Raw genomic sequence first — 27203 nt, forward strand, 5'->3', positions numbered from 1 at the left:
TAAAGGTCAAGTCCATCCCCAAAAAAGTTCCACTGAAGAGAAACAGTGAGTATGACATCATCGGCTTTCTCATTTGCATAAAGCCTGAGTGGTGGTACTTACCACTTTTTCATGAAATTAAGCAAACCTTATTTAGTTTGCTACGTCACATCTGATTCTGATGATTATTTTCTATGATACTTCTCAGATTTTTCTCTTTTTATTGCGCAAAAATTTTGTTTGCGTGAACTTGCCCTTTCACACAAATTGAAAAAATGCCCATAGTGTAGGCAAGGTGCTCAGGTATTTCCATGGGGGAGACAGCTTAAAGATGATGCTATCTGTTTCTTAATTGAATACTAGGAGTAATACATAACCTCCATCTCTCATTTCAATACTCTTATTATACCCCTTTCATAAACCCATCCTCCAATTAGCTGCCTAAGAGTAATGCGGATAATTCAATAAAAATTGCGTTTACAAACTCCGAAAATAATCCACACTTTTTTTACGAGCGCCCATCCTGAAAAAGGCGGATAATCGTCAACTGCACACGCCCCCACCGATGCGGTTGTGTTGGAAAAGGGAGACCATGTGACCGCACCATGGCAATTATCCACATTATTTGGAAATGCGTTCATAAAGTCCAAATCTGGTCCCGATGCCGCTATTTTGCGGATAATTGCAGCATCAAAATAATGCGGATAACTCTGGTCCTCCTCCGATTTTACGACCAAATTATGCTGCTATTAGCCGCATAATTGGGTTTATGAAAGGGGTATTACTTACATGTAAACAGACAGAGAGAATGACTAATAAATGAATAAAATAAAGGTCAACATTTGAAATAGACAAGCTAAACAATGCCTCTGAGAGAAAAAAGGAAAAAGACAGGGAGATGGAAGAGAGATAAACAAGTCTTACATGTACATACTCCCTACCAACCATCATGTCTGCAAATCACCCACGTCTATAAATAAACTCAAATTGTAATTACATGATCTAATGAGCAGCCCCAATACAGAAATTATGCACATAATAGTCGCCAACTCAATTGAACAACATGTTCATATATCAATTTATAAGATGGGACCAATAGCATATGGCAAAGGTTGATCACGGTTGAAGTTCTTTATTTCATAATTTCTTATAGATTCATGGAACTGTCAGGTAATATTTACTAAAAATATTTGGTACACTCTTCTATTAGTATTCAAGACTGAGGGAATCATCAATCATTTAATCCTCTATCTCATTCAACAGGTAATGCGAAGGCAAGGAAAATTCAATTCAGTGACGGCAAAGATTTTCTATTTTCCAATTCATCCATTCACTTTATCTTATTCACTTTTCTTTCTTCTCTCCTTCCCTTTTATATTTTTTAAAACCATTTATGGTGCCAAAATAAGGGGAGTGGGTCGCCTACGCTTCAACCCCGCCCCCGATATGACATCTTACAAATGATAGAAAAGAAAAAAAAATCACTCTCCTTTCCAATGAAATAATTCCATTCTTGGAGTTGGAGCAAGAAAAGAGTAACTTTTGGCCTTCTCGTACAACATCACATTAGGCATACCCTAAAAAGCGCATCCCCTTGCACTAGTGGCTCACTATTTTAGAATTGCTATATTTGTTTATACTGTGTTAACAATGCACAAGGTAAAATAACCTCTTTCTAGATCTCGTTCTTGTTAACATGAATGAAGGTAATGTTACACCTAACCTTGTTTAAAGCTGCAAGAACTATTTTTACATGCTGTTTGTTACAGTGCCAGACCTGTGTTTCCTTATAAAGCACATTTGCTTACATGTTTACTGCTACATGTACCTATTCTGTTGCAGGGCTCCATATTGATGCAGTGATACAAACAAAGATGTGACTCAAATGCCAAGGCTTTATAATGATTTTTCTTTCTATTTTAGCATATTTATGAGTTGCCATATTTTTGCATTTTTCCATGCGCAAGAATCATAGAAATTCAAATTTTCACAATGATTGAAACTCAAATATGTACACTTGTCAATGAGCAATATTCCCATGAAATAAGACATTTTGCAATGAACTGTATTCAATTGGAGAGTAAAGTTTGAATGTGTGCAATGAAGTCTTATAAAAACATGAAAAAAAGAATTGAGAACAAAACATCCTCTCTCCATCAATTAAGAAAAATTTTGATGTATGAATCTTTTTCCTAAATTTTTGACACACACACAACAAAAATGTTTTTCAATTGAAATATCAATATGTTGCAAAGTGACATATTGTTGTATAAAGATTTCTGCTCTCTCTTCCAAAGCCTGGAGTTATTCATGAATGAACCTATTTCAAACTACAAGTATGAGACTGTAAACATAACATAAAATGAACTATGCACTCGGACTGTGTTTAAATATAGAGATGATTAGAATTTCTTTCAAAATGACACACAATTAAATTTTACACAGCTTTTAGCCAACCACATAACTATTACTAAATGAACATTGTCACAAATGGTCACACTCTCTCTTCTTCAATTTCACTACCATGATCAACATCGCTGTAGAGTGATTGGTACAGTGTAGAAACAAACAAAACAAAGGATTATTAAAAAGCACTTTTTACATGTATAAAATACACTAAAATATAAAAACAAGGTGATATTGTTTGTTTTTCTCGTAATACTTCCAAAATATGTTCTAATTAATTTTCATACCTTTTTGAAATAGGTAAGAAGTAATGTTTATAATTTTCTTTCGTCCGTTCTTTCGCCCGTTGACTTTCGCCGGGGAAGAAATGTCAGTGCGAAAGGGCACCTTTTTTTCTTCGCCGGTGAAGTGAGGAATGCGAGGCGGAGAAAAAAATGTACCCTTTCGCAAGGAGAAGTTTGCCGGCAAACTTTGCGGGCGAAAAAATGAAGAGGGCAGCGTGAAAGGGGTATTAATCTAGGAGCACTTCTGTGCATAAAAATTGCAAAAAATTTTACCATTAGGTTTTATAGGTACCTCTGCAAAATATAATCTGCATTCCCAAAATTGAATTAGTTTTTATTAACACTGTGAAGATGAAGCATTAAATATCCTGTTCTAAGCATCAACATCAACAGTAAAATATGCAAGTGACCTACAATTACAAATCTTTCTTTTTTGCCTTAAAATGGTTATATTTGATAAAGAAATGTACCCTACAAAAACTACATGCACATGTATATGGCCATGCGTTTTGAGTTGGGCCCATTTCCGTTACAACTCAAATTTTCCTCCAAAATCGCACCATTTTATACAATTGCATTTTTTTCGTATGTTTGACATCCTATACCCATAAAAGTATATATATTCTGAAAGGAAATTGTCTGAGGAATTCAAAAATGCAGTCAGAAAAGGCATAGGGTAATGTCAAAAAAAGTTAAAGGTCAAAATATGTGGAAAACTGTGAAAAAAACATACTTCCCAATAAATCTGAGAATCAGATAAACTTAACACCCTATAGGGAAATAACATGCATATTTTTACTCTTTGGGGTGAGACCTTTCCAGTGATATATAACTTGTTGGGGATAACTCTACCAAAATAACTGGGCGCAATCATCTTTCAAGACCAAATTTCACATCACAATTTTTCGGGTAAATATGTATCAATGCTTGATTTACCCCTAAAATCTTAATTAGTCTTGCCTTTAGTTGCATAAATACACTTGCAAACACTAACCAGCATATTATGATATATTTACTGTGGTTATTATGAATAAAAAATGATTTCATTTGACTCAAAACGTGGGATTTGTCACCTCTTGGCTCAAAGACCGATGGACCACAGGTTGACAACTGAGAGCCAGGTTTAACATATAAATATAGGAAAAATGTGAATGCATAATGAAAAGTTCTCATTACTGCTTTAGCTTATAACTTAGTGTGAACAAAAACAACTAACATGTTATAAATATGTACAGACACCTGGCAAAATACTTAATGTTATTTTAGAGTGTTATATTTCAAATATACACTCTTGCTCAACATTCTGCAGGACATGGTGGTCTCTTGGTACTCATGGTACTGGGTCATTTGAATGTCAATGCACAGAACATATTCTATGGGTACATTTGCCTCTGTTTTATTTAGTTTAATCTTTGTATGTACCAGTTTCATTCTCAAGTAGTTTTTTGTTAATTTTTATTATAATTTGGAAACATATTCTCTTAACACTTTTGTGCCCGCCAAATATGTGTCATCTACTGATTTATAGATGCAGTGTGATGTTACATTAAGAAAAAAGGTAAATAGCATCAGATGAGGGCTTTATTGCAACAAACAAGTTTTCATTAATTAAAATTGCATATAAGGTGTATTTGCTATCTGTTATGTTACTAGAATAATCTGAAGATTCGGACACATCAAAGTTATCACTATCAGTCTACGCTGTCAATATTGAAACCATGAGGTCATAATTATTAAAAAATAGATTGATTTATCTCTGAAGCCTTTAATTAGTTTGTGCTTTTCTTTTTGAAATTTTTGCAGCTTCTAAATTTTATTGAAGGTGTAACCCAAAACTGTATTTTATCTCTCCTCATTTCCTATACTCCAGACAGTCACAATTTCAATCATGTTAATTTCATGATTTACATCAATTAATTATAATAATTAGCTTAATTAGGTATCCTTTAAACTTAAAAGTTCAAATTTGACCCACTTATGATTGAAGAATAAGCCAGTGAGCCCCAAAACTATTACATTTTTAGGTTACTGTGATGTTACACATTTAGTTTCTTCATGAAATGAAAATTTATGCTCCCCTCGTCATGCTCCCCTCGTCTACCACCATGCAAAAATGGCCAATTGATGTTACATAATTGCTAATTACTGGTAAATGAAGTAATTTCAAGTTTTTCTTTTTCTTTCAAGTAATTGGTATAAAGATTCCCTTTAATATGATACCAAATATACCCATGTAGCACATGTATTTCAAGTTTTATACCATTAATTATTTCTGTGCTTGTCGTGCCAATGTAACGATACCACCTATTTGCGGGCCCAACTTGAAACGCATGGCGAAATATATATTGGGTGCTTATTCATTTTCTGACAATGAAAGTTTTGTTTTTCCAGAATATGCGTAGACATACTATTTATTTGTCCATGATAAAAGCCGGGATTGTAAATAATTAGTTTATTGTACATCAATTGCTAAACACTTCTTTGAATGGTATTTGAAAACTCACAAAAAAACATTTGAGACCACTCTTTATCATTAACGCCTACGCAGATCAGTATCTAGTTTTGTTTCTATCTACCAGCTCCTCTGACTAACCTTACATAAATCAATCCATCATCCACCTCCACAAATATCATACCTGAAAGATCATTTAAAAAATTACATGCTGTAAATGCAAGTCATATTCCAGAAAGAAATCACAAATGAAAACAAGCAATTGATTTCAAATAATTTTGATAATTGAATCAGAATTATAATTGATGATGATAAAAATGCAGAAATCTCTTGTTACAAACCTCATGTCTACGACAAAACCTCATTTAAATGGGTAGTTTAAAAATGTGAAAACCATGAAAAGGATACTTTTGAACAGCCTTGTGAGCATGGTTCATGGTGAAAAGGGTACATATTTATTTCACTCTAAAATAAAAGCAGATTAGCTTATATTATTTAGAGTGGGGAAAATATGACAAAATATTTGTTTAATAGGGTAATGTGAAGTCCTTTTTGAAAATCAATGGACAGGCATAGTGTCCACCTTGAAATGGTAGTGAACCCCTCATCCCCCCCCAACGTTGATTCATGTTTGACTTTAATAAAATAATATTTGAAAAAGTAGGACAGTCAAAGAGATATGATAACAAATATCCTGAAATTGTAATCACCTTATTTCTATGAAAGTAATTTGACACCAATAAAGAGCATCAGAATTCATTATTTTGTGTTTTCACTCTCAGGTGCAATACATCTTTTGTTTCACCAGACAGTAAACTAAAATATATAACTTCTTTCTTTTAAAATGGATAGTTTTCCATTTTGGATCGAATGGGTGAAATCAGTGTACCCCCTTTTCTCTCATATGTAGGGGAAGGCGGGGTAAGTTGTGACACTTTTTGCATTTTGCATATTGATATGAATAATAATAATGCAGAAATAAGTACCTTGCCTTTAAATGATTCTTGGGAAATATTTTTCACCTATATATAACTTTCTACCCCCACACAAATATTCATTGTGACCTTTGAAAAAAACGATGTCAAATGGCTCAACTTGCCCCATATGTGGGGTAAATTGTGCCTCCTTCTGGGGGTAATTTGAGTCACAAAACCTATGTACAAAATCTATGCGGGAAGAACCAGTATGCCAATTTTTATTTCAAGTCTTTTCACTTGCTAATCGACTTTAAATACTAAAATCCTCTAAAAGCAAAAGAACTGTCACATGGTTTTGCTCCTTTCTGCCTGCATATCAATGGCTTTTTAAAGATTGTATGTTTATTTATTATACATTACCATATGAATTACCATGGCTCGACTTGCCCCATGTTGGCTGGCTCAACTTACCCCAGTCCTAACTTCATGCAATATTTTTACATCCACATATTTCTTATGCATCCATCATGTAAAAGACTATGATAAGAATGAGGATCCATACCTGGACTAACAATATTTTTCTTATTTCTTTATTATATTTAAAGACGTGTGTGGGTAAAAAGCACTTATCTATTTCACACCCTTTTTTACCTTTTTGGCTGAAATTTGTATTTTCCCCTCTAAATAAGTACTTTTTATTTCAAAGATGAAAACAATGTGGTGTGGTTAGGGATTATGTAATGGGTCATCAATACATAACACCACCGTAATGTCTGACTCATTCATTATTGGCCTGGGGCTGGTGACTCAACTTGCCCCGCCTTCCCCTACATGTAGCTTTAGCAGAGATAATGTGGAGATAAACCAGTGTCAGAAGTTTTTTATATGCATGATGATAATATTCTGGAAAAAAAGTCATATAGATTGCAAAATCAAGTTTTTAAATCTATATGAAGAACATGAAAATTGGTCAAAATCAATGAGCAAGTCAAGTAGTCAATCCCAATGATAAATATTTCTGAAAATCCATTAAATAATAAAATAGTAGAGTACACAAAAATCAATGATTACTGTAAAACTATTTAAAAGATAGCCTTTAATCTTCTTCATGAGTAAAAACAAGAACTTCTTCCAAAATCTCAGAGTTTAAAATAGAAATGCTTTCCAAGAAAGCCTTTTCTACAGTGAAAGTTTGGTTTATCCCTTGGTTGATACCGAGCAAACATAATCCTAATAACATCTTTAATGCATGAATCGTTAGATAATATCTTTCATCTTAGAGGATCGAAATCGAGGTTCAACTCTCATTTTCCAAGAATAACTATTCTTAGACACCTTAAAAGGATTACATGAAATGCACAGAGGCAAGGCTTCTCTCAGTTATTGATTTGGTAGGTCATCATTTCTAAGAAAGGGACAGAACAGCCACTGAAATGAGCAATCATCACTCAGCAAACATTTCTCATTTGTGGTGGTATGAGGATGACATCCTCCATGTCCCCTACTGAAGACAAAAATCAATGATTCTCTAATTCCACTTTCAAAATATTTTTTTATATAACTGTGGTGTTAGAACTGACACCAATTGGTGTTAATAGAGGACCACACCCTGAGGTGTTAAAATAACACCCTAGAGATCAAACATGACACCAAAGAGTGTAAATGTAACAACCATAGGTGTTGTAATAACACCTATAGGTGTAAAACTAACACCACCAATTTAACACCTGTGTAAAATAACTGGTGTGGTCCTCTATGTACACCGGTTAACACCACAGTTTTTGCTTTATACATGTATGATTTAAGATGGTAGGTCCAAATACAGGTACATGTATGATAGGATATGATAAGATGGTAACACCCCATATCCCGGGGGGGGGAGGCACTTCAATTGACCAAAAACCATCTAAAATATGATCTTTTTTTTCAAGATAGGGTATGTTACGTACATAATGTAATAAGGGTGTCAAAAACACTAAAAGAATGAAAAAAGGTCTATATATCTGGCACGGAAAACTGTTTATGGTCCAATTTACGATGTTATAAAAAGTCTAAAATACATGTACTTTATAAACAATGTACTTTTTGTATCAACACTAGATCTATGTGTTTATCTTCATTGTTATGTCACGGATGTGATCACAACAATTAAGATATCATTGTACTCGTTTAGGGGGTCAATTCAGGGAATAATTGTCAAGGGCACCACATGATATTAAGTGTTGTATTTGCTTTTAGGCCTATACATGTTTTGTAACTTTTTAACTTAAAAAATACAAGAGATTATCTTCACCTCTTTATTAATGGGACAATCATTCTCCAAACATTCAAATGACCTCAGAAAAAAAAATCTAGATCCACTGCATGGTCTGTATGATAAGCAAAGAAGCAATCACAAGTGACTAATTTGATTTCACTTTCAAATAACAATAAAAATATCAATGATTAGGCCTATGTATATGATTTAGTAAGATTTGTTTATACATGGAGATATAATTTTCATAGAAGTGTTATGTTTTTCTAAAAAGTGAAACTAAAACTGTGAATTGGATAGTTTTTCTCTGTTTTCTTTATACACTGTAAACCTAAACACACCTAGAGCGCTACACATTACAAATATGAAAAAATTGAGCAATCTGTAAACATAATTTCATAAACAAGGCCAGATTGTGTATCGTCCACCAGTGACAACATAACATGATGTTGCCCTAGTACATCCATATCAAAGGTTGATAAGAATTTCGCAAAATGGGATGGCAGGCAAAATTAATTTTCATTTTTGTAAGAGTGTTTTAGCGAGACAATAAAAATGCACAATTTGGTCCGCATCAATTTCCCAATCAATACCAGAGCGCATCCCTAAAATGAATGAAATCAGATGAATATTCCATAGGCTCCTGTACAAAACTTGCTGTTGAATTTGAGACCGTATTCAACAGTCTAGTGTGCATGAGCAAATGCATGAAATATACATCGCGTATAATGAAAGCAATTCGATGCACAGCATAGAGCACAATGACATCATAATGAACTATGTAAGTTGCATGTCAACTATCAAATTTGATCTTATGAAGTGATGCCATATGTAGTAAGTGCTGACATGACACGACATGACATATGCAAATATCCAACTTCTGACCTTTGACCTCAAACAGTATGCAACATGATCTTACACTAAGTGTATCCATGTCAAAAGTTTTAAAGTGAAAAATGGTTGAAAGTTACAGTACTTCTCAAGAGTCTTGCAAGTATACTTTAATATATGATCTCAAATGACCTTTGACCCTACCATGTGACCTCTGATAACACTGCAACATGATGGTACCCCTTGTGCATCTAACACAGTTTGACTGCCATTAGACCACCAGTTGGCAAGTTATGGATCATAGGACATTTGTGATGGATGGATAACAGACAATGTCCAATGGATGGATGCTATTTAGGCCGTGTTTATGCTTCCACTTTTCAGGCCAGAATCAGCATTTCCAAACATGCTTAGTCCAAAACAGGGTTGCATCCATGCTTACTTTCATTTAAACGCTGTTTCAAAACGCCGATCGTAAACTCACAAAAAGGTGCGTTTGTAAACGTCCTTTGACCAGAATCAGGCTTTCTGGGGAAGTATAAACAGAACCATGATCGTAAACGTGTTTAAATGACGTCATCTGGTACATGCTTCCGGTGAGATGAAAATCTCCAGGCAAATACAGTCACATTGCTCCATGTTATCTCCAGGTAATAACAACACTCGGAAAAAACTTTCGAAAAAAGGCACACCCAATTTGACCTCGCTTTCCTGCGAAGCCAGCTGGAGATCGTGATTTCGCTTCTGAAAAGTTAAGCATAAACAGCACTCCCAGAACTACGTTTACGATCGGCTTTTTGAATCGACGTTTGAAAACGCTGATTCTGTCCTTGCAATGGAAGCATAACCACACCCTATGATCCCTGGAGGCCTTGCCTTCACCTCTGATTGGTGAGACAAAAGAGTAAATTTCATTAAACAGCAAGTATAATTTTTTTTGTAAATTATCTATTTGTAATATCCTGAAGCTTTTTCAAAAAAAAGGCTAGGCTACAAGTTTCTATCAGTTAAGTTTGATCAAGACTCATTAAATAACAAAAGCTGTGATATATCATAGACAAAGTCTTTGGTTCTCCAACAGTTCTGCAGAATAATTGCGTGGATCATTAGTTTGCAAGTAACAAAATGCACTAACACATACCCATACCCTGTATACTATTGGCCAATCAAGACTTTATGAATACAGAATATAGATATTCATCTTTATCTGAAATACATATGAACTTACATATGAAAGTTCTGTAACACATGTTTAGTCACATGAAATAGATTTGAAGCTCACAATTTCTAAACATGAAACATGAAAACCTAATTAACATTGAATGTGTGTATCTCTTTATTGTCAGGTGTTCTCTTTCCCATTTCCATCCCTTCCCCCTTGTGAATGAATAAAAAAGAACCAACTATAAATCACCCTTTAATGTCGTCCCTTTTCCTAGAAAATGAGCTTGATTTGTATCACAATTCAGAGAAAACTTTTCCTAGAAAAAGAGCTTGATCTGTATCAGAATTTAGAGAAAAAAACTTTTCCTAGAAAATGAGCTTGATTTGTATCAGAATTCAGAGAAAGTGATCTTAGATGAGAACAGACTGGATGTCACTAACCTTTTGAAAATAGGAAAAGTGGCTTTTGATAAAGTATATTGATTTTTGTGTTTATGTCACAGGAATTCTGATGAAATACCTACATGTACATGTACTTATAAACAGAGGCTTTTAGATACGAAAAACAGAAATCCACCCAAATACATATTACTTCACTTCATTACTATATTACATGAATGTGAAAGACACAAAAAATTTATCACATGAAGGATAAGTTTTAAGGGATATAAAAATATGAAATGAAAAGATCCAGTTCTATTTGCATGAAGGTTTTTTCTCAGCATGAATAAGTTTGACAGACATGAGAGGGATACCTTTCATCATAAATTTAAATGAATATCTTAAAAAAAAGAAACTCTTCAAAGTGAATCAAACTTATCCTTTGTATATTTCATATGATAACATGTGAAATAAATAGATGAATTGATTTTTTTTTAAGATTAGTGCTCAAAGAGCTCATTTTTAATGAAAAACAAAAAGCAATGCTGAAACTTGGTGCTACATGTACAATGGCCGGTATGATTTGAAATGTTACTGTACACTACATCATGCATATGTATTTTTGTAATTGGGCAAGTGTGAAAACACCTGAAAGTCTAATATGCCTTTCTTGGGAATGAAAATCAAAATGGCTGAAGAAGGCTAAGAAATACTAGAATTTCACCTGTCATAGCCTCAACAGACAGATACTATGTTTCTACTATATGTCAAAAAAACCCAATAAGATTTTTGGAGATTTAAATATAGAATTCAAAATTGGTTATAAATACAGATATAAACATGATCTAAAATAAACAGAATGGGAATCAATCAATTTTAGTTGCAAGCCATGATTCCTCATTTACACTAATGAAACATAACAGAATATATGAGATCATTTGCAATAACTAATGCAAATATGATTATGATATTTATATTTTCTGAGGAAAGAATCAGCAAAATTGCATCTAGCATATTATTAAATAGAAAGAAAGGAGATAAAGAAAGGTATATCAAGGTTTTGTAAAAAAAAAAATAAACAAATAAATCTACCACTGTGCCATAAGAAATATATCTTTAAAACAGAGTATTTCTAACCCACAATTCCAAGAAATGTTATTTTGGTTCACAACCCCCTCTCCCTGACTCTCATCAACGTTGTCACTATTCAAATGTCAGAGATCAACTACAGTTCAACCCCAAGAAATCTGATTGATCCTATGCCATCAGAATTTCAATGTTTGTACTTTTTATGGTACAATACTCTACTTTTATTGAAAGAGAGAGGATAAATGGCTAGTTTCTGAGAAGTTGCATTGGAAAACATCTCCAATGATAGGAAAAGATCATCATGAAGCTACTATGGGAGCTCAGAGATATTTTTTTCTCCTCTAATATTTGAACCTGTCTTTGGGGCACTCTAGTATGGTTCTATATGAAAAGAGATTTTAAGGAAAGTTTAGGTTTACTGTATGCCATAAAGGTTAAATACACTTTGCCATTGGAGAGCATTTCAATAACACTTTTCACCTGACAACTGGTACAATCTGACAATTTGAGTGATTTTGATAGGCTGAAAAGCACAGGTGTCTGATGATTACCATGGTAACAATTGGAAACATCAGGGGAGTGTTTCATCAATATTTTCATCCTACAAGTTGTCAGATCTGACATCTTTCCTTGATTCTGATTAGCTGAGAGGCACTATTCCTATGGTAGCTGTCGGATAAACTGGTACTTGTCGGATAAAATGTCCGACAACTCCTTTCATGAAACACCCCCCAGATAAAACATTAACGGTCAAGTCCACCTCAGAAAAATGTTGATTTGAATCAATAGAGAAAAATCAGACAAGCACAATGCTGAAAATTTCATCAAAATCTGATGTAAAATAAGAAAGTTATGACAATTAAAAGTTTTGCTTATTTTTAACACAATGGTTATATGAACAAGTCAGTTACATTCAAATGAGGGAGTCAATGATGTTTTTTACGAATTTGACGATTAGGACCTCCTTGCCTGAAGCACAAAATGTTAAAATAATGGAATTCCACATGTTCAGGGAGGAATGGAACTTCATTTCACCTGACAATGACAAGAAAATAAAAATATTTCATATGATAAAATACAAAAGAAATAGTGAGTGAGTGATGTCATCAGTTCCTCATTTCCATACCGACCGAGATGTGCATATAACTGTTTTGTGAAATAAACAAAATTTTAAAATGTCATAACTTCTTTATTTTACATCTGATTTTTATGAAATTTTCAGTGTTAAGCTTGTTGAATTTTTCTCTTTTTATTCAAATCAAGTTTTTGTTGGGGTGGACTTGTCCATTAAACAAATCTTTTCATCATCTCACTAATGATAACATAAACTTGGTGGTTGGTATCCTGATAATGAAACCTAGGTTAACCCTAATCTAAATTAGAATTTTAAACTTCTATGGAATGCTGGGCTTCATAATATTTCTTCCAATTTTGTGGCAATTAATATGTATAATCAATTAGAATTCATAATATTTTTGCATTTTCCTGTTCTTCCAATTTCACAACCAAATTAATGTTTTCACAACTTTTTGCAGCAGGATAGGAATAATTTCCAATTGGTGAATGAGTTAATAACAAATGGCACTCCATAAAAAGTGGTCTAATTTAACATAGGTTTAACAAAACCATGGCTACCACTCAGTATGATATAAACTTGCATCTTACCTGTATCATGTAGAGCTGAGCAATCCTATACTCATCTACACTCAATGGTAGAGGGATTCGATACTCCTTGATCAGCATGGTGACCCCTTCTCTCCTCTTCTTCCTACATCAGATCAATTGCATTTCTGTGGACAGAGTAAAGTCAAGACTGGTGAAAACTCAACATATATATTGTTTCTTTTTCTCTAAAATCAAGTTTTATATCACAAGACATATAGAGGAACTAGAAGCGATAGGTTGATTACAAGGAGTGCTCTGTTAAGAGTAATGTGTAAACCAGTAATAAATATTTTTAGGAAATTTCTAAATTTATATAGAAATGGATATTCTGGAAATATCATAAAGATTAAGTTTGAGATGTAAGACTTTGTACGTATTGTCAGTTTTTAGTCACACCCTTGCTTATTCATTCAAACTAATTTCAAAGAAATGATGCCACGCCCAACTGTGATCAAAACAGATTATATTTCCCAAACTTTATATCTACAACTTACATCAAGGTATAATTTTAGTTTATAAGAATAACACCCTTCATAATTTTTGACAAATTACATCCTCATATTATACAAATAATGCACATTTTAAAGTGTTGTGGCAATGTTGAGCACTCGAGTGTATTTAAAACACGCGGAGAGTGCTTTTGCATTATTTGTGAATACCTGTGATACCTGCATCACTGCTGACATCACAAGTTTTAAAATGACCATTAATTGTCAACATCAAATGGGTCAGCAAAATGAATGAAATGTAGTGGAAAGTTTGTTCAATTCCCTCCAACTTGTAGGATTGCACAGAAGAAGAGATCACATGATCTGCTTTCTATCTATCATGATATCTAGTATGCAACCTATAGAAAGTCCATAAAAATCCTTGCCATAGCCATTTCTTGAGCTGAGTAGAACTAAAGCATGAACATGTGCCTTGAATAACACTCACCACTGGCTACATCCTTGAACCTGTTTTATGAATACACTAGAATAAATATCCTATAATATTTATTTGAGCTGCATTCAGAATGGAGGGGGCAAATAGAGCAAAGGATGCAAAATTGTCATAAGTCACAAACAGTCCCCTCTTCAAGACAAATGTTTGATGTTAAATTGGCAGCCTTTTATCTAAGCCAGTCAATCACAGTCGCTGTCAGCCAGGAGTATGACGTCACACGCCATAACACAAACACACAAAACAAGGAGGGATCAGTATCGCATGCCGTCACCAATTCAACGGTCAAATTGGCAACCCCTTTTTAATGGCGGCAGTCAATCAGTTAGAACAGGCTGAGAATGACATCTGACGTCATGGGAGCAGCGATGTTCCAGGGCATGAAAGATGTTTAGGGTCAGATTATTTAGTCTGCAAAAATAAATATCACACTCAGTGGGCGGGTGGGCTAGCAGGCAATGAGGACAGCCATCCAGAGGTGAAGGAGACTAACCCATAGTCACCTTGGCCTATCTTGTGAATATCAATGGAAAATCTATTACTTACAAGAACTATAGTAAGCTGGGTACAATAGAATCACAATTCTCAACATTTTCTTGTCAGAATGACTGTGTTCTATCTTTAGATTTGACATATAAACATAGTCATACAGGCACTAACACTTTCATCAAGTTATTTGTATTTGTTTTTAGAGTGTACGCGTGAAGAGTACAAGTTTACTCCTTAAAAACAGAGGGTAGCACATTAGAATCTATATTCGAAATTCTCCAGTGCTCTACAATATTGCACAATGTGTTATCATAGCTTGAATCTTAGGGCATCTAAAGAGCAATCCTATCCAGTGAACCCCTATTAAAAAATATGTTCTTCCAAATAACACAAATATTTGTTAATCACTGATTAATTCCATCTTTGTAAGAACTTGAGGTTCCCATACAATATTCAGTACATCCACATCTACAGTAGATGTCAAATGCATAAACCTCACCCTTGAGAAAATAAAGCTCACAACTGATAGTTACCTGACAATTTTACTGAACCATTTCAAAGCTTTTAATGTGGGGGGGGGTTCTCTTCATTCTGTTTAAGCAATAAAGATTGTGCAGTTATCCATATAAATTGTAGATATGATACATCTTTGGGGGGACTTCATCACAAAGATTGTTTTAAATAACAAATTATGAACTGTTATTGTAGAGTGCAGCATACATATAGCAAACACATATCATGGCCACTGGCTCTGATACTTGTTTCAAATATACATTTCACTATGTTGATATCTACCTATGATGTGCCAAAGCAAGAACGAGTAGGTTTTTCTACACTAATCTTATACCTCAGTACTTTCAACAATACACTGTACCAAAGCTAATGTACAAAAGAAACTGTTTCTTGTCTCATCATATGGAATGCCATTTCATCCTTAAATTCTACTTTGTGATATCAAGAAAGTCTGCTTTGTAATCAAATACTAAATCTTGATATGAAGGATCAGATTGTTCATAAACACCTGTAAATGTAGGATAAATTATTGAAATGGCTTGCCATCCATATGCTGGAAAGTGTTCAAAGCAATCCCTACATCTCTAAATGTAGATGTGTATCCTAAAAACTTCACAGTCAAGTCCTTTTTTTTATGAAAAGCAAATTTCTATACAAATTGTACAAACAGTTCTGAGGTACATGTACTGTTGACACGCAAGAGTGCTCAAAATTAATGGAGGGGGGGGGCTTGGGGGCCTATATATGTAATTTAATATGTACAATATAAATTATATACAGGAGATGAATGAGAATTGTATTTTTACCATCATCTCGGGGAAACTGCATATTGCACAATTTTTAATGTACTTTAAGTGTACTGAGCCAGTAGTAGACTTTTTTCAAATATTTAAGTACATATAGGAAACTTAATCCAAATGGGCAAATAAGAACTGCCCAGAATATACATGTAGTATACCATTACTGCAAATGGAACATGTCCAAAGTTATCGACCTGAGGGAGCACACGGACGTGGAGTGGCGGAGAACTGATGCCGCAACGATACGAGCGGGTCGGCCATTATCTATCCTGACACTGCTTCACTCCTGGCTTTAACAGGTCATTGACACACACATAGAGCTGGCCCCTGGATGGGGCAATCAGCTCCCAGTGCTGACTAAAACGATATCCTTGCTTCATCCCACTATGCACTACAAACGTTCAGTTTTTAAGTGCACTACAGCAGATTTATTGCCAATTTGAGAGGTAATGAGATTAACCTTTTTTACTTTTCCAATGAAGATGGTATGTGTAGTATATGATGAATTACAGCTTGTAGTGGCTGGAGAAAAATACTCTTAGTCTAACATATACAGTTATCTGAACATCTAAAATCGATTATTCTCAGACAGTCTGTCAAAGTTAGTATCAAAACTTTTCAAAAATATTAATTTCACCACTAAGACTTGGAACTCCCCCCCACCTTTCCTGTTGGTCACAGTAAACTGAATAGATGAGTATTGATAAAGGCCTTTGAAATCACATGGTCTTTAGTACAGTTAAAGCACAGTAATATCTGACCTCAAGCAGATGAGATTCTGTCGAAAACAAGTTCACTGATCACACGTCTGTATGCATGAGTGCCTTCTTTTGAATAACATCTCATCAATTAATCTTCCTGTCTTGCTATTCCTACCAGTAAGTTTTACCCGGGCAATAAATCAGACAGCTATTGAAGAAAAAAAACTTAGTTACAGCTGCTTATAGAATCTCTTCATAAGAAGATCATTTCTGCTTTGATGATTAGAATGAAATGCATTATGATATATCAGTAAAATCTGATTTGTACTCTAAAAAATGGGTTAAAATAATAGAAGACTTATCCAAACACGGCATGAATTTTGATACAGATTTATGTGTATTTTTAAATGAAACATGTGCATCTTATGTATGCTAAATGTATTTGAACAAGACAACCACTACCATTCACATGCCTAACATGCAAACTTAAGGTACAAACATACAGGAACCTTTAATACAGTAAAATAGATTTGGAAGTGTGTACGCACCCTATTAAATGGCAATCCAAGAGGGTATGAGACTCATCCATTTGAAAAATTATCAGTACCCCTCTCCTTTCAAATGCTCTTAACTTTGCAACCCTTCTTGGCCTATTCAAAAATACTAGATCCTAACTGCTATTTTTCATATATTTTGGTTAGGTAACTGATTTAGTCAATATTTGAAATTTGACTGCCTTGAATCTTTTAAGGAATATAATTTGAATTCCCCTTTATAACACACAAAAGTCATGTCAATGTTTTCTGATTCTTTTAAGAAAAACAACGTTTAAGTAGCATTTCTTTGATGAACATTTAATTTTCATTCCATCAATGGAAGTAGAGACAGAAAGAGGCATATGTTTTCATCTAGCTTATCACTACATGTGATAGTGAGAGAGAGTGCATGCAGTACCGACACACATCAAGGGATGCTACCTCTGATGTGATCATGTGACACCATCCACCCACGCATCTATGCAAATCACCCTAACCCTACAAGGATTGCCTAGATATTGAAGCAGATTACTATCTCGGCATAGGGTTTTCACATGTCAATTCATTCTGGAGAGAAAGGGCTGTTTTTGTCTTGTTTATGCCACATAACATATCTACTCCTTCATACCATATTAGAATGGAAGGTGAAATATTTTCCTTAATAATCTCCCCAACCCTCTCTCCCTCCCTCTCCTTCACTCTTCATCTCTCTCTCTTTCTTATTCCCCCCCCTCTCCCTCTCTCTCTCTCTTTTCCCATATTTTCAATAATGCATCCATCTATACATCTATAGATCAATGTACCAAGCTCATTTATCTACTGCTCCCAAAATATGTTAATTTCTCATTTTTAAATGTAGTAAAAATAAAAGAATATTTTCATATTGCTTCAAAATAAGAAGTTATTTAGCATTCAATACATTATTCACTTCTATTTCAATACAGATACTACCAGGCAGGTGTCCCCATTATGTTCTCCTCCTTTATCACCTCCTCCATTTATGATTTATCTTTTTCTCATCATTTTCAATCTTTTTCTTCCCCTTCTGCTCTTCTCCTTCTCTTCCCCTCTCATTTCCAGCTCATGCACCTTCTTCTCATTCTTCTCCTTCTTCTCCTTCTTTTTCTCCTTCTGCTCCCCTCTCCTTCCTGTCTCTCTTTGGCAATTTTAGGTCCATTTTTTTCACAAGAAAATAAGTCTAAAACAAATTCTATATATTTATCTTCCAATTCTCCAAATACCTTCTGCCCTCTTTGATAATCAGTAATATGTACCTATCACATGAATTAACCAAAATCAATCTCTACACCATTCCAAGACATCAAGCCAACATGTGATCAGGAAAACATCTCCCTGAGATATAAATCCCAATGACGTCTCACTGAAGATTGCCTGGAATAGCACTAAGCATGCCATTCACACCATCGTTAACTGTCATCATCATTCTCTTCGGGGGTGTATCAAACAACGATTACAAATACACAGAATTGACCATCACAGTTAATAAACACATCATCCCTTTCAACCGCAATGCATGCACTTATTTTGAGGGGGGCATGCAATTCAATTGCTTAATTCAAAGGCAAAACAAAATAAAGAAATAGTGTTAAAATAAGAGGTGTTTGACTTTTTGCACACCATTTTCTACAAGATATTTCCAATTAGGAGTACCAATCAAATTAATGTACTTTTGCTGGTTTTCATACAATAGCTCATAACAGTTTGTAACTTGCTTTCAGCCTTTGATAGGGGGTCAAAATCCAAAATTATATTTACAGGGAAAATGGTTTTCTGTTCATTCCAAATCAACTGAGCATTGAATTGAACATAATACTGACATATATGGGAGTGTTTTGTTATTTGAGCTATTTTCAGACTCAGAGGCTAAATTCCCCCTCCCCACCCCCTCCCCACATGCCCACATATACACATTATGAGAGCAACCAGTGATGTAATGTAATGGTCTGCTCTAGTTCACATGCTCTGAGTTAATAACCCTAGTATGCTAGAACACCCCATTGATGTACCCAAAATACCCATCTATTTGCTGACTAGCCTGATTTAAAAGACTAGGCAAATGAAACCTGTGAATAACAAACTTACTATGACAACATACCACACGCATACCAAGCAAGAAATGCAAACTACATGCACATAGAAATGTGAGCAATGAGGGGAATGCAAATACATGTATCTGCCTATGACTGCATTTATGAGAGATCATATTTTGGAGGAGATGGCCAAGTCAAATGAGAGAAAAGCTAAATGTCATTTTTATCAATGCTCCACACATAATAAGTTGGATGCCCTCACCAAGACAAGTACTGCATATGCATGTCATTAAGTATTATTTCAGGTTCAATTTGCTACTTCAATTCTGCTTTCCACTCTCAAGTATGACTTACAGAATAAGATTAGTACAATTTTACCATTTTATCATCGTAATTCTATACATGTCGAGGACCCCACTGGAAATAAGCTTTTGAGTTTTTGTGGGTCATCCTGTGCATGCTTGTTTTTGTTAATGCTATTGTATATGTTATGGTGACTTGCAAAATAAGATCAATCAATCAATTTGAGCAATAAATTTTTTACAAATTTCTGGCTTTAAAAGAAACCTCATGAATTCTCCACTTATTCCCCATTTGTCGTAGTTACCTACATCTTGAAATATATTCCTATTAAATTTCTTTTCAATTTCAATCTGAAGAGCAGATTTTGTTTTAATAAATACATATTATATAATAAAGTATCATTGTATGAATTTCTTTGATTGCACATAATTTTCATCAATATCATAAATTTCCTACACAGTTTGTGTCTTTGACCTTAATCTATTGATGCTATGTTAATATTTTTCTGTGTTGCTGTTTTCTGTAAGGGAGCGCCTTGCTCGACAAGCGTAAAAGCTTCTGGAGGTACTGTTTTACCTTTGTACATTCTATACTGTACCATCTTTAAATACCGGTAAACTGAATTGAATTGGGCATATTGAAATTTAAAACAAACCTGGTGGGTGTTTCATAAAGCTGTTCGTAAAATTTACGAATGACTTTACGCACGACTGGAACCTGTTCTTCGGTCATATATCAATTACATAGGGATATCACATAGCACAAGAAAGGATCACCAGTCGTGCGTAAAGTCATTCGTATCTTATGAACAGCTTTATGAAACACCCACCAGTATCATCATCCTCTGATTTTGCAAAGCGTCCTGAACCATTGTCTCCTGAATGGCGCACAGGAGTCAAAAACCTGACCTACATTGTAGATGTTGCGCATGTACACCTGTACTGCACATGCACTGTTATTTTCTGACTAAAAACTATGTGCATGATGTGTGTGGTTTTGCGACATGACCTACCTAAACTCCCTCTTTTCTGTAAAAAATAAACATTTTCTGAAATGCTGAGTACAGCACTTCATTGCAAATACTGAAAGAATGAATTCCAATTTGTAAATAAAATTTATGTAAATTGTTTAAAAAATTGGTATAAAAAATTGCTCTGGTTTCTTTGAAAGAGTGAGGATAGGAGACTCGTAAAAACATCCAGAATTTGAATGCAATTATCTCAAAATCATGTTTTGGAGACCAGACGATGTTATGGCCGGTTCGAAAAATCACTGACATACATCCAAATAACCAACTTAATTTACTAGTAAATGTGTAAAAAATTACCTTTCCATTTTAGCAAAATGAAATATGAATAACCTTTATAAAATCAAGCAAAGGCAGACATAATAAAATACAGAATTATTATGAATCAATTGAAAAAATAGCAATTCGAATAGCCCAGTTGACACTGGAGCATGTGAAAAAAAGTTGCAGGTAAACGCAGCAGAGGTATTTAAAGGCAAAGGCAAAACTGGCAGAGATACAAATGGCAGATTCATATTTTTCGGTTGACAATTTATTTCATTTATGTACTTCTTGACGTATTGGGGCATATGCTATGCTTGCCTCCCCCCCCCCTATTTTTTTCTGGGGCAATTGCCTCGGCTTCCTCCCTAATCCACTCCCTACTAGCACTTTATCTCGGTAATGTTATTATGTTCTTTTAAAAACCCCTTAGAACACTTATTTCAAATTTTATAAATGAATCATTAAATCTACAAAGTCCCTGAAATTGTCATCCTTTTCCATAAATATTCCCCACCCCTCCCCCCCCAAAAAAAAAAATAAAAATAAATAAATAAAATAATAAAAAAAGCTGTTCATTTATTTACAGTACTTTAATTGAAATCAAAATCAAAATCTTCATGCAAAATTGTCACTTCTCTCACAAAAAATCTACTAAAACAAATATCTCTTTCATTCCATCCTCACCATATATAGAATATGTTCAAAACACTTTTACCAAAACTAAAATGAACAATCCTTACTACATGTACATGCCAGTATACCCTACATAGAAGTTGCACTAATTAACCAGAATGAAGGCCAAGGAAGGGAATGACCTTAAGTCAATAATAATTACTTCCATCTATTTAATTGGCATCTCAAGTCAATAGCAGACGGAGACAGTATGCATCAATGCTTTAATTACCTTAATTAGACACACAAAACTGACAATATGGTCAGTGCAGACTTGAGAAAATTCTCATACTCATGAGTCTCTTTCAATTTCTTTCTTCAAAGGCAATTGCCAATGACTTGAAGACTTCTATCGTGATTCTTCTAAATTTGTTCACTATCCCCCCTTACTCTCCCACCTTCTCTTCCTCTTTCTATCTCTCTCTCCCTATCCAAACAGTAGTAGTATACACGTATTTTGTTTCTTCTAACAACTACATGTAAGCCCTCCAACATATACATTCAACATTCATAAATTAACAATAAAACAATATGTGTATATGGTACATCTATGCAATACCGGGTACTTATAATGAGACAATAGACTAAATACCTGTACCCCGGTGGGGTCACTCAGCCGCAGAGGGGGACACGTATGACCGTTACCACAAATGCAAGTGACCCCCTATTGCAGTCAATTTCAAGGACATTTTGTGAAATTTACCCCCCTATTTTCACGCAAAACAAGGACAAAAATGCGGTAAAATTGTACCTTGAAACACCCCTAATTATAAGATTGTAAGGACATTTTTGCCCATTTCGCAAATTTACCCCTATTTACCGTATTTCAAGGACAGGGCATTTACACCCTTTCCTCAGGCTCAGAGGAAATTGCAACACAGGTGTCAGAGTGCTCAGTTCTTAAAGATGACCAAGAGCCACGTCATACTGATACAATAAATAATCCAAAAGAACTTTATTTTTCTTGAAAAATAAGAAAAGTAGAATTCTTTGTAAAAATGAATGTGAGTTGTCCATATAAAGATACAGAGCATGATGTGCGCGCCCTCTGCGGCTGGTGACTCGGCGACAGATTTTACTTCCCGTAATCGTTTTCCCTTTTTTCCTGACCCCTATTTCCATCAAATCGAGGACGGTGAGCACCCCTATTTTCACTACTTCGAGGAGTGTTCTGTCCGCGGACGTTCTGTGAAATTGATCCCTTTTCCCGCGATTTTGGTAACGGTCATGCGGTCCCCAAGTCATATTGAGTGACCCCACCGGGACCTGTACAGGAAACAACGCATAATGCTATTGGTTTCTTTGATTAACCCAATAATCTGTTTCCCTCTCTTTCTCCCAAGATATACGTACGCTGTAGTCATTTAATTGTCTGTAGTCATTTTATGCAACAAATACACACCTTCTCTGCCATCCAATTTTATTCTTGTTTCGTCCTTCTTTCTCCTTTGAATCTTCTCAGAACTATACATGTTCATTATCAAGTCATAAGTAACACTCTCTTTGCATAACGTAAAATCGTAACATTTTAAGTTTAAGTCTACATCATTCTCTCATCCTCTAAATCTTTTTAACATCAAACCCATAGAAACGCAAATGTACTCACACATTGTCTAAAGAAAGAGGTACAATTGTGCAAGGATGTACCTGAAGAAGATGTAAACACAGAATTCAATAAAGAAAGCAACTGGAAATTAGTTGTGTTGAATTAAAGAATCTGGATACTCAATTTGTACATTGAATAAATAGAGGTTTAAGCTGCATATTCTTTATTAAGAAATAAGTAAAGTCTATAATGAGTATGAATTAAAGCGATCACATACTTGCCAGTTGAGGGATAGTGCTTCTTCATCACAGTGTACAATCCAAACAATATTACATAAATGAATGTGTAAATCCAATGCAACATCCACAGGAATGAAATAACAGGGAGAGAGACCATCGATATTACAACTAAAACTCAGCCTTTCTCAAGTCTGTAATGATTTAAGATATCCAAGAATGAGAACTGCCAACAAACGACCCCAGACGACGTAGTTAGAGCCAAACAATCAACGCGATACCTCCATCAACAGCCGGGCATATGGCACGAGCCATGAGGAGGTCGTTACCGATTTCTACGTACCACGGTACGCTCACCACCAGTGGGAGATGATGACGAGAAGGATCAAGAGGAGAGAATGAGGGAGAGAGGGAGAGCGGCAAAAACCATCAGAAAATGCAAGGTGGATGGAGATACACACCAGAATCTAGAAATACACATGCTGAATAAGCTGTGCATTGACTGTGTGGGGGTGTGCATGAAATCGCGACTTGGAAGGTTTTTCTATTGAAGTATGTGTGATGTAGAGTTGTGTGTATGATTTGTGTGTGTGCGTGTGGAGGAAAGTGAGTGAGGGAATTATAGCAGTGGCAAGGAGATGCTTGTGTTTGTGTATTGGGTACCAGTGCCTTTGTTGTCAGTAGTGTCAGCAGTGTAGTGTTATGAGGTGAGTTAACATCTCATGATGAAAGCATAAAGTCTGTGTCTACTGAATGTGTGCAAGCCGAGATGCACTCTCACATAAGATGTTGTCTACTACACTGAATGGAACAAGGCGACACTTCTTTGTGTGTGGATACCATGACACAAAATACAAGTTGTTTGTATGTCAGTCTGACTTAATATCTCTATTTGGGATGCTTATGAATTAAAAAAGTAATTGTGAATAAAGTCCATTTAATGGTAAAAACAGCATAAGAAAGCTGTCCTATATGTCTCTTTTCCTTCCATCCTCCTTCCTCGCCCATCCGCTCCTCCTACCTCTTTCCCCCTTTTTCTCTTTATCTATTTTTTCTTTCTTTCATTCACATGTACTGCTTTTCCCCTTTTTCAATATAAGAGTAAATCAATTAAAACATCAAGATATTAACATTAGAAACATGTCCATATCTACAGAAGATGAACATGTTATCCTATAAAGTTGTAAAATCCATCCACTCCCATTTTATTGCATTCTGTTCATTTTTCTTTACATGTTTGATCACATTTAATCAACTTACATAGTACAAGTATGGAGAAGCAGTGATGCAGAGCTACCAAGTCTCACGCATTATGGGTGAGACTCAAGCATTTTGTACTCTTGTTCATCCCCTCAAATCTTTGTCTCACGCCAACTATCACAGCTCATCCCCATATACATTGTACACAATGTCTGTGATCTCACTCAGATTCACAGAAAATCTCACGCATAGCTGGTCTTTGAACTTGGCATCTCTGAGTGATGTCATTTCATATACCGTATATAAATCAAAGAGTTCTGCATCAGTGTCATAATGTAGAAACAAAAGAAGAAAAATGCTGTGAGGAGACATAATCTTCCAAATTTTTGGATATAGATATATATATATATATATTTTTTTGTTTACATCTTTGACTGATATCATTAATCGCACAGAGCTTAAGACCATAAACTTTCCTAAAAATGTAATGTGATATTTGAAGAAAATACCAGGAAAATGTGATTTCTATTTTTCAAAAGTTGGAGATTTCTGCTATCCAATGATGGTACAAGTATGTAGATCTGACACTTCATGAAAAAGAATAAACATTTGCTCTGTTTCACATAAAACTCATTGTGATCAATTAACCAAAAGTTAAGTTTGACCTGAATCTATAGACAACTCTATTCATATTGTTGGACTCTGGGAGGTGTTTCAAAATAAGTTGTACATGTACATCAATTCCCAGTCTCTCTCACATTTGAAAGTGAAAATCCATATTTTATTGTTTGATATAGAAATCTGAAATACAAATACTCCCTCTATCCCTTAAATCATTGAATGCCAAACAGGTCAGCAGTAACTCCCATCTTTTTGGCCTGACACGGCTGAGGCTTGAACTCATGACCTCCCGGTTGTGTTGTGAGATGGATGCACTATGAACTGAGCCATCACACCAGTACTTGCGGGGCATCTGGGTTAAGCTTAATATTGTGAAATAGGTCAACTATAAGTTTTGAAAGTAATCCAAGCTAAATTGTTAAGGAAGCTACAAATTGATGCAGAGGTTAGGATTCAAGATTTTGGTTGGTGACATCAATGGTTGGTCTCAGATACATGCTTTACATGTATCTCATATTTCTTTAAAATTTATTTCCATACAAACTACTTCTCCCCAAGTTACAGTGAAATGTAATATATTTATCTGGGACAAAGCACCAATCTACCAAGCTAACAATTGTAGCATCTTTCTCTTTAAATTTCATATACAATCTATTTCTACATTTGTTGATGTTAAAGGATGGTCCAAAATCCATCTACTTTGCACCCATCTTGTGTGCAAATGTTATATCCATTGTGGATATGTGTCATCATGACTGCACAGCTGATCAATCACCTGTGCATATCAAATGCTATTTCTCTGGCTTGTATTCTAGCTGCAAATTTAATATGATCATGGAATGTATTTTCCATAAAACACAAATATTTTTAAGAAAAAAAAAGATTAGACAATTTTGTCTGTACTTGCTTCCTCGAAATAGCACAAATTTTATGACAGGGCTCCAAACAAGTGTTCCAGTTTAATGACTCGGCACTTTAACAATGACTTCACTGTATAGACTAACATGATCTAATAAATAATTCCATGTTGGAGGTCAAATTAAATAAAGGTTAATTAATCTATAAGCAGAATGTGCAGTCTTGTTTGAGTTAAGGAGTTGGAGGAGCCTGCTTTAATAATGGGTCCAATGATAATCTCAAGAAGGTGTTAGAACTTTCAAACTACAAGGGCTAAATCTACAGTTGACTCATTTGTTGCATTGTCTCAACAGGTCGAAATTCAGACAAAGAAGCAATTTAAAGAAATTTGCAAGCCATGTATCCTTTAATGTAGTACAAAATGACAAAAATATTGCAAGGCAAATTAATGAAAAAATATATATATGAGAAAGAAAATAATTAAATTGAGAATTATCTGATCATAAGCTACTTATGCTAAATGTACTTTGAATACTTACCATACCAAAGTCGTTCCAGTATATCCTCCTTGCTAGCTTCTGTACTTCGCAATATATCACTTTGTAACTACAGTATGTTGAAATGTCAATGGATTTCTCAAACCTTGATACTTCAACTGTGGTCAATCACCCCTCAAAGACTCCTTCCAAGAAATTAAGTCAATGCCCAACTCAGAACTTGTAATCATACTCCCATCTTGGGTTTAAACTTGATTCCCTTCTCTCAATGCAGACAACACCAGCGCTTAGAAGCACGCATCTGGCACAGAATGGGAGTAAAAACAGGCTTAGGAATCCCTAATCATCTATGGCACCATTTACTGTAATGTGATGACGAAAAGTATGCAACACAATGCATATGAAGTCAAAAGAATGATGGTAAGGAAATAAACATCACCAAGGTTGCGGCCTATGGGATCTGGAGAAAGAAAATATAAATTAAATGCATTTTTTTATGGAACAAAGAATTCATTCATGATCACA

The 27203-nt window shown here is 34.8% G+C and overlaps 1 protein-coding gene across 3 annotated transcripts in view; it reads right to left on the minus strand.

The window, feature by feature from the left end:
* LOC121409235 (protein retinal degeneration B-like) overlaps positions 1 to 27203 on the minus strand; it is a 75223-nt gene that overhangs the window by 38808 nt on the left and 9212 nt on the right. The window contains exons 2-3 of one of the 3 annotated variants that reach the window (XM_041601102.1): positions 26721 to 27138; positions 13423 to 13547 (exon numbers count right to left, since the gene is read on the minus strand). In XM_041601102.1, the coding sequence (XP_041457036.1) occupies positions 13423 to 13500 (78 nt within the window). In that variant the 5' untranslated portion in view covers positions 13501 to 13547; positions 26721 to 27138. Of the gene's footprint in view, positions 1 to 13422; positions 13548 to 23543; positions 24415 to 26720; positions 27139 to 27203 lie in introns of those variants that run through there. The other 2 variants (XM_041601104.1, XM_041601103.1) reach the window with 2 other exon arrangements.

The sequence above is a fragment of the Lytechinus variegatus genome, chromosome 2 (genome assembly GCF_018143015.1).
Source record: "Lytechinus variegatus isolate NC3 chromosome 2, Lvar_3.0, whole genome shotgun sequence".
Taxonomy (NCBI): domain Eukaryota; kingdom Metazoa; phylum Echinodermata; class Echinoidea; order Temnopleuroida; family Toxopneustidae; genus Lytechinus; species Lytechinus variegatus.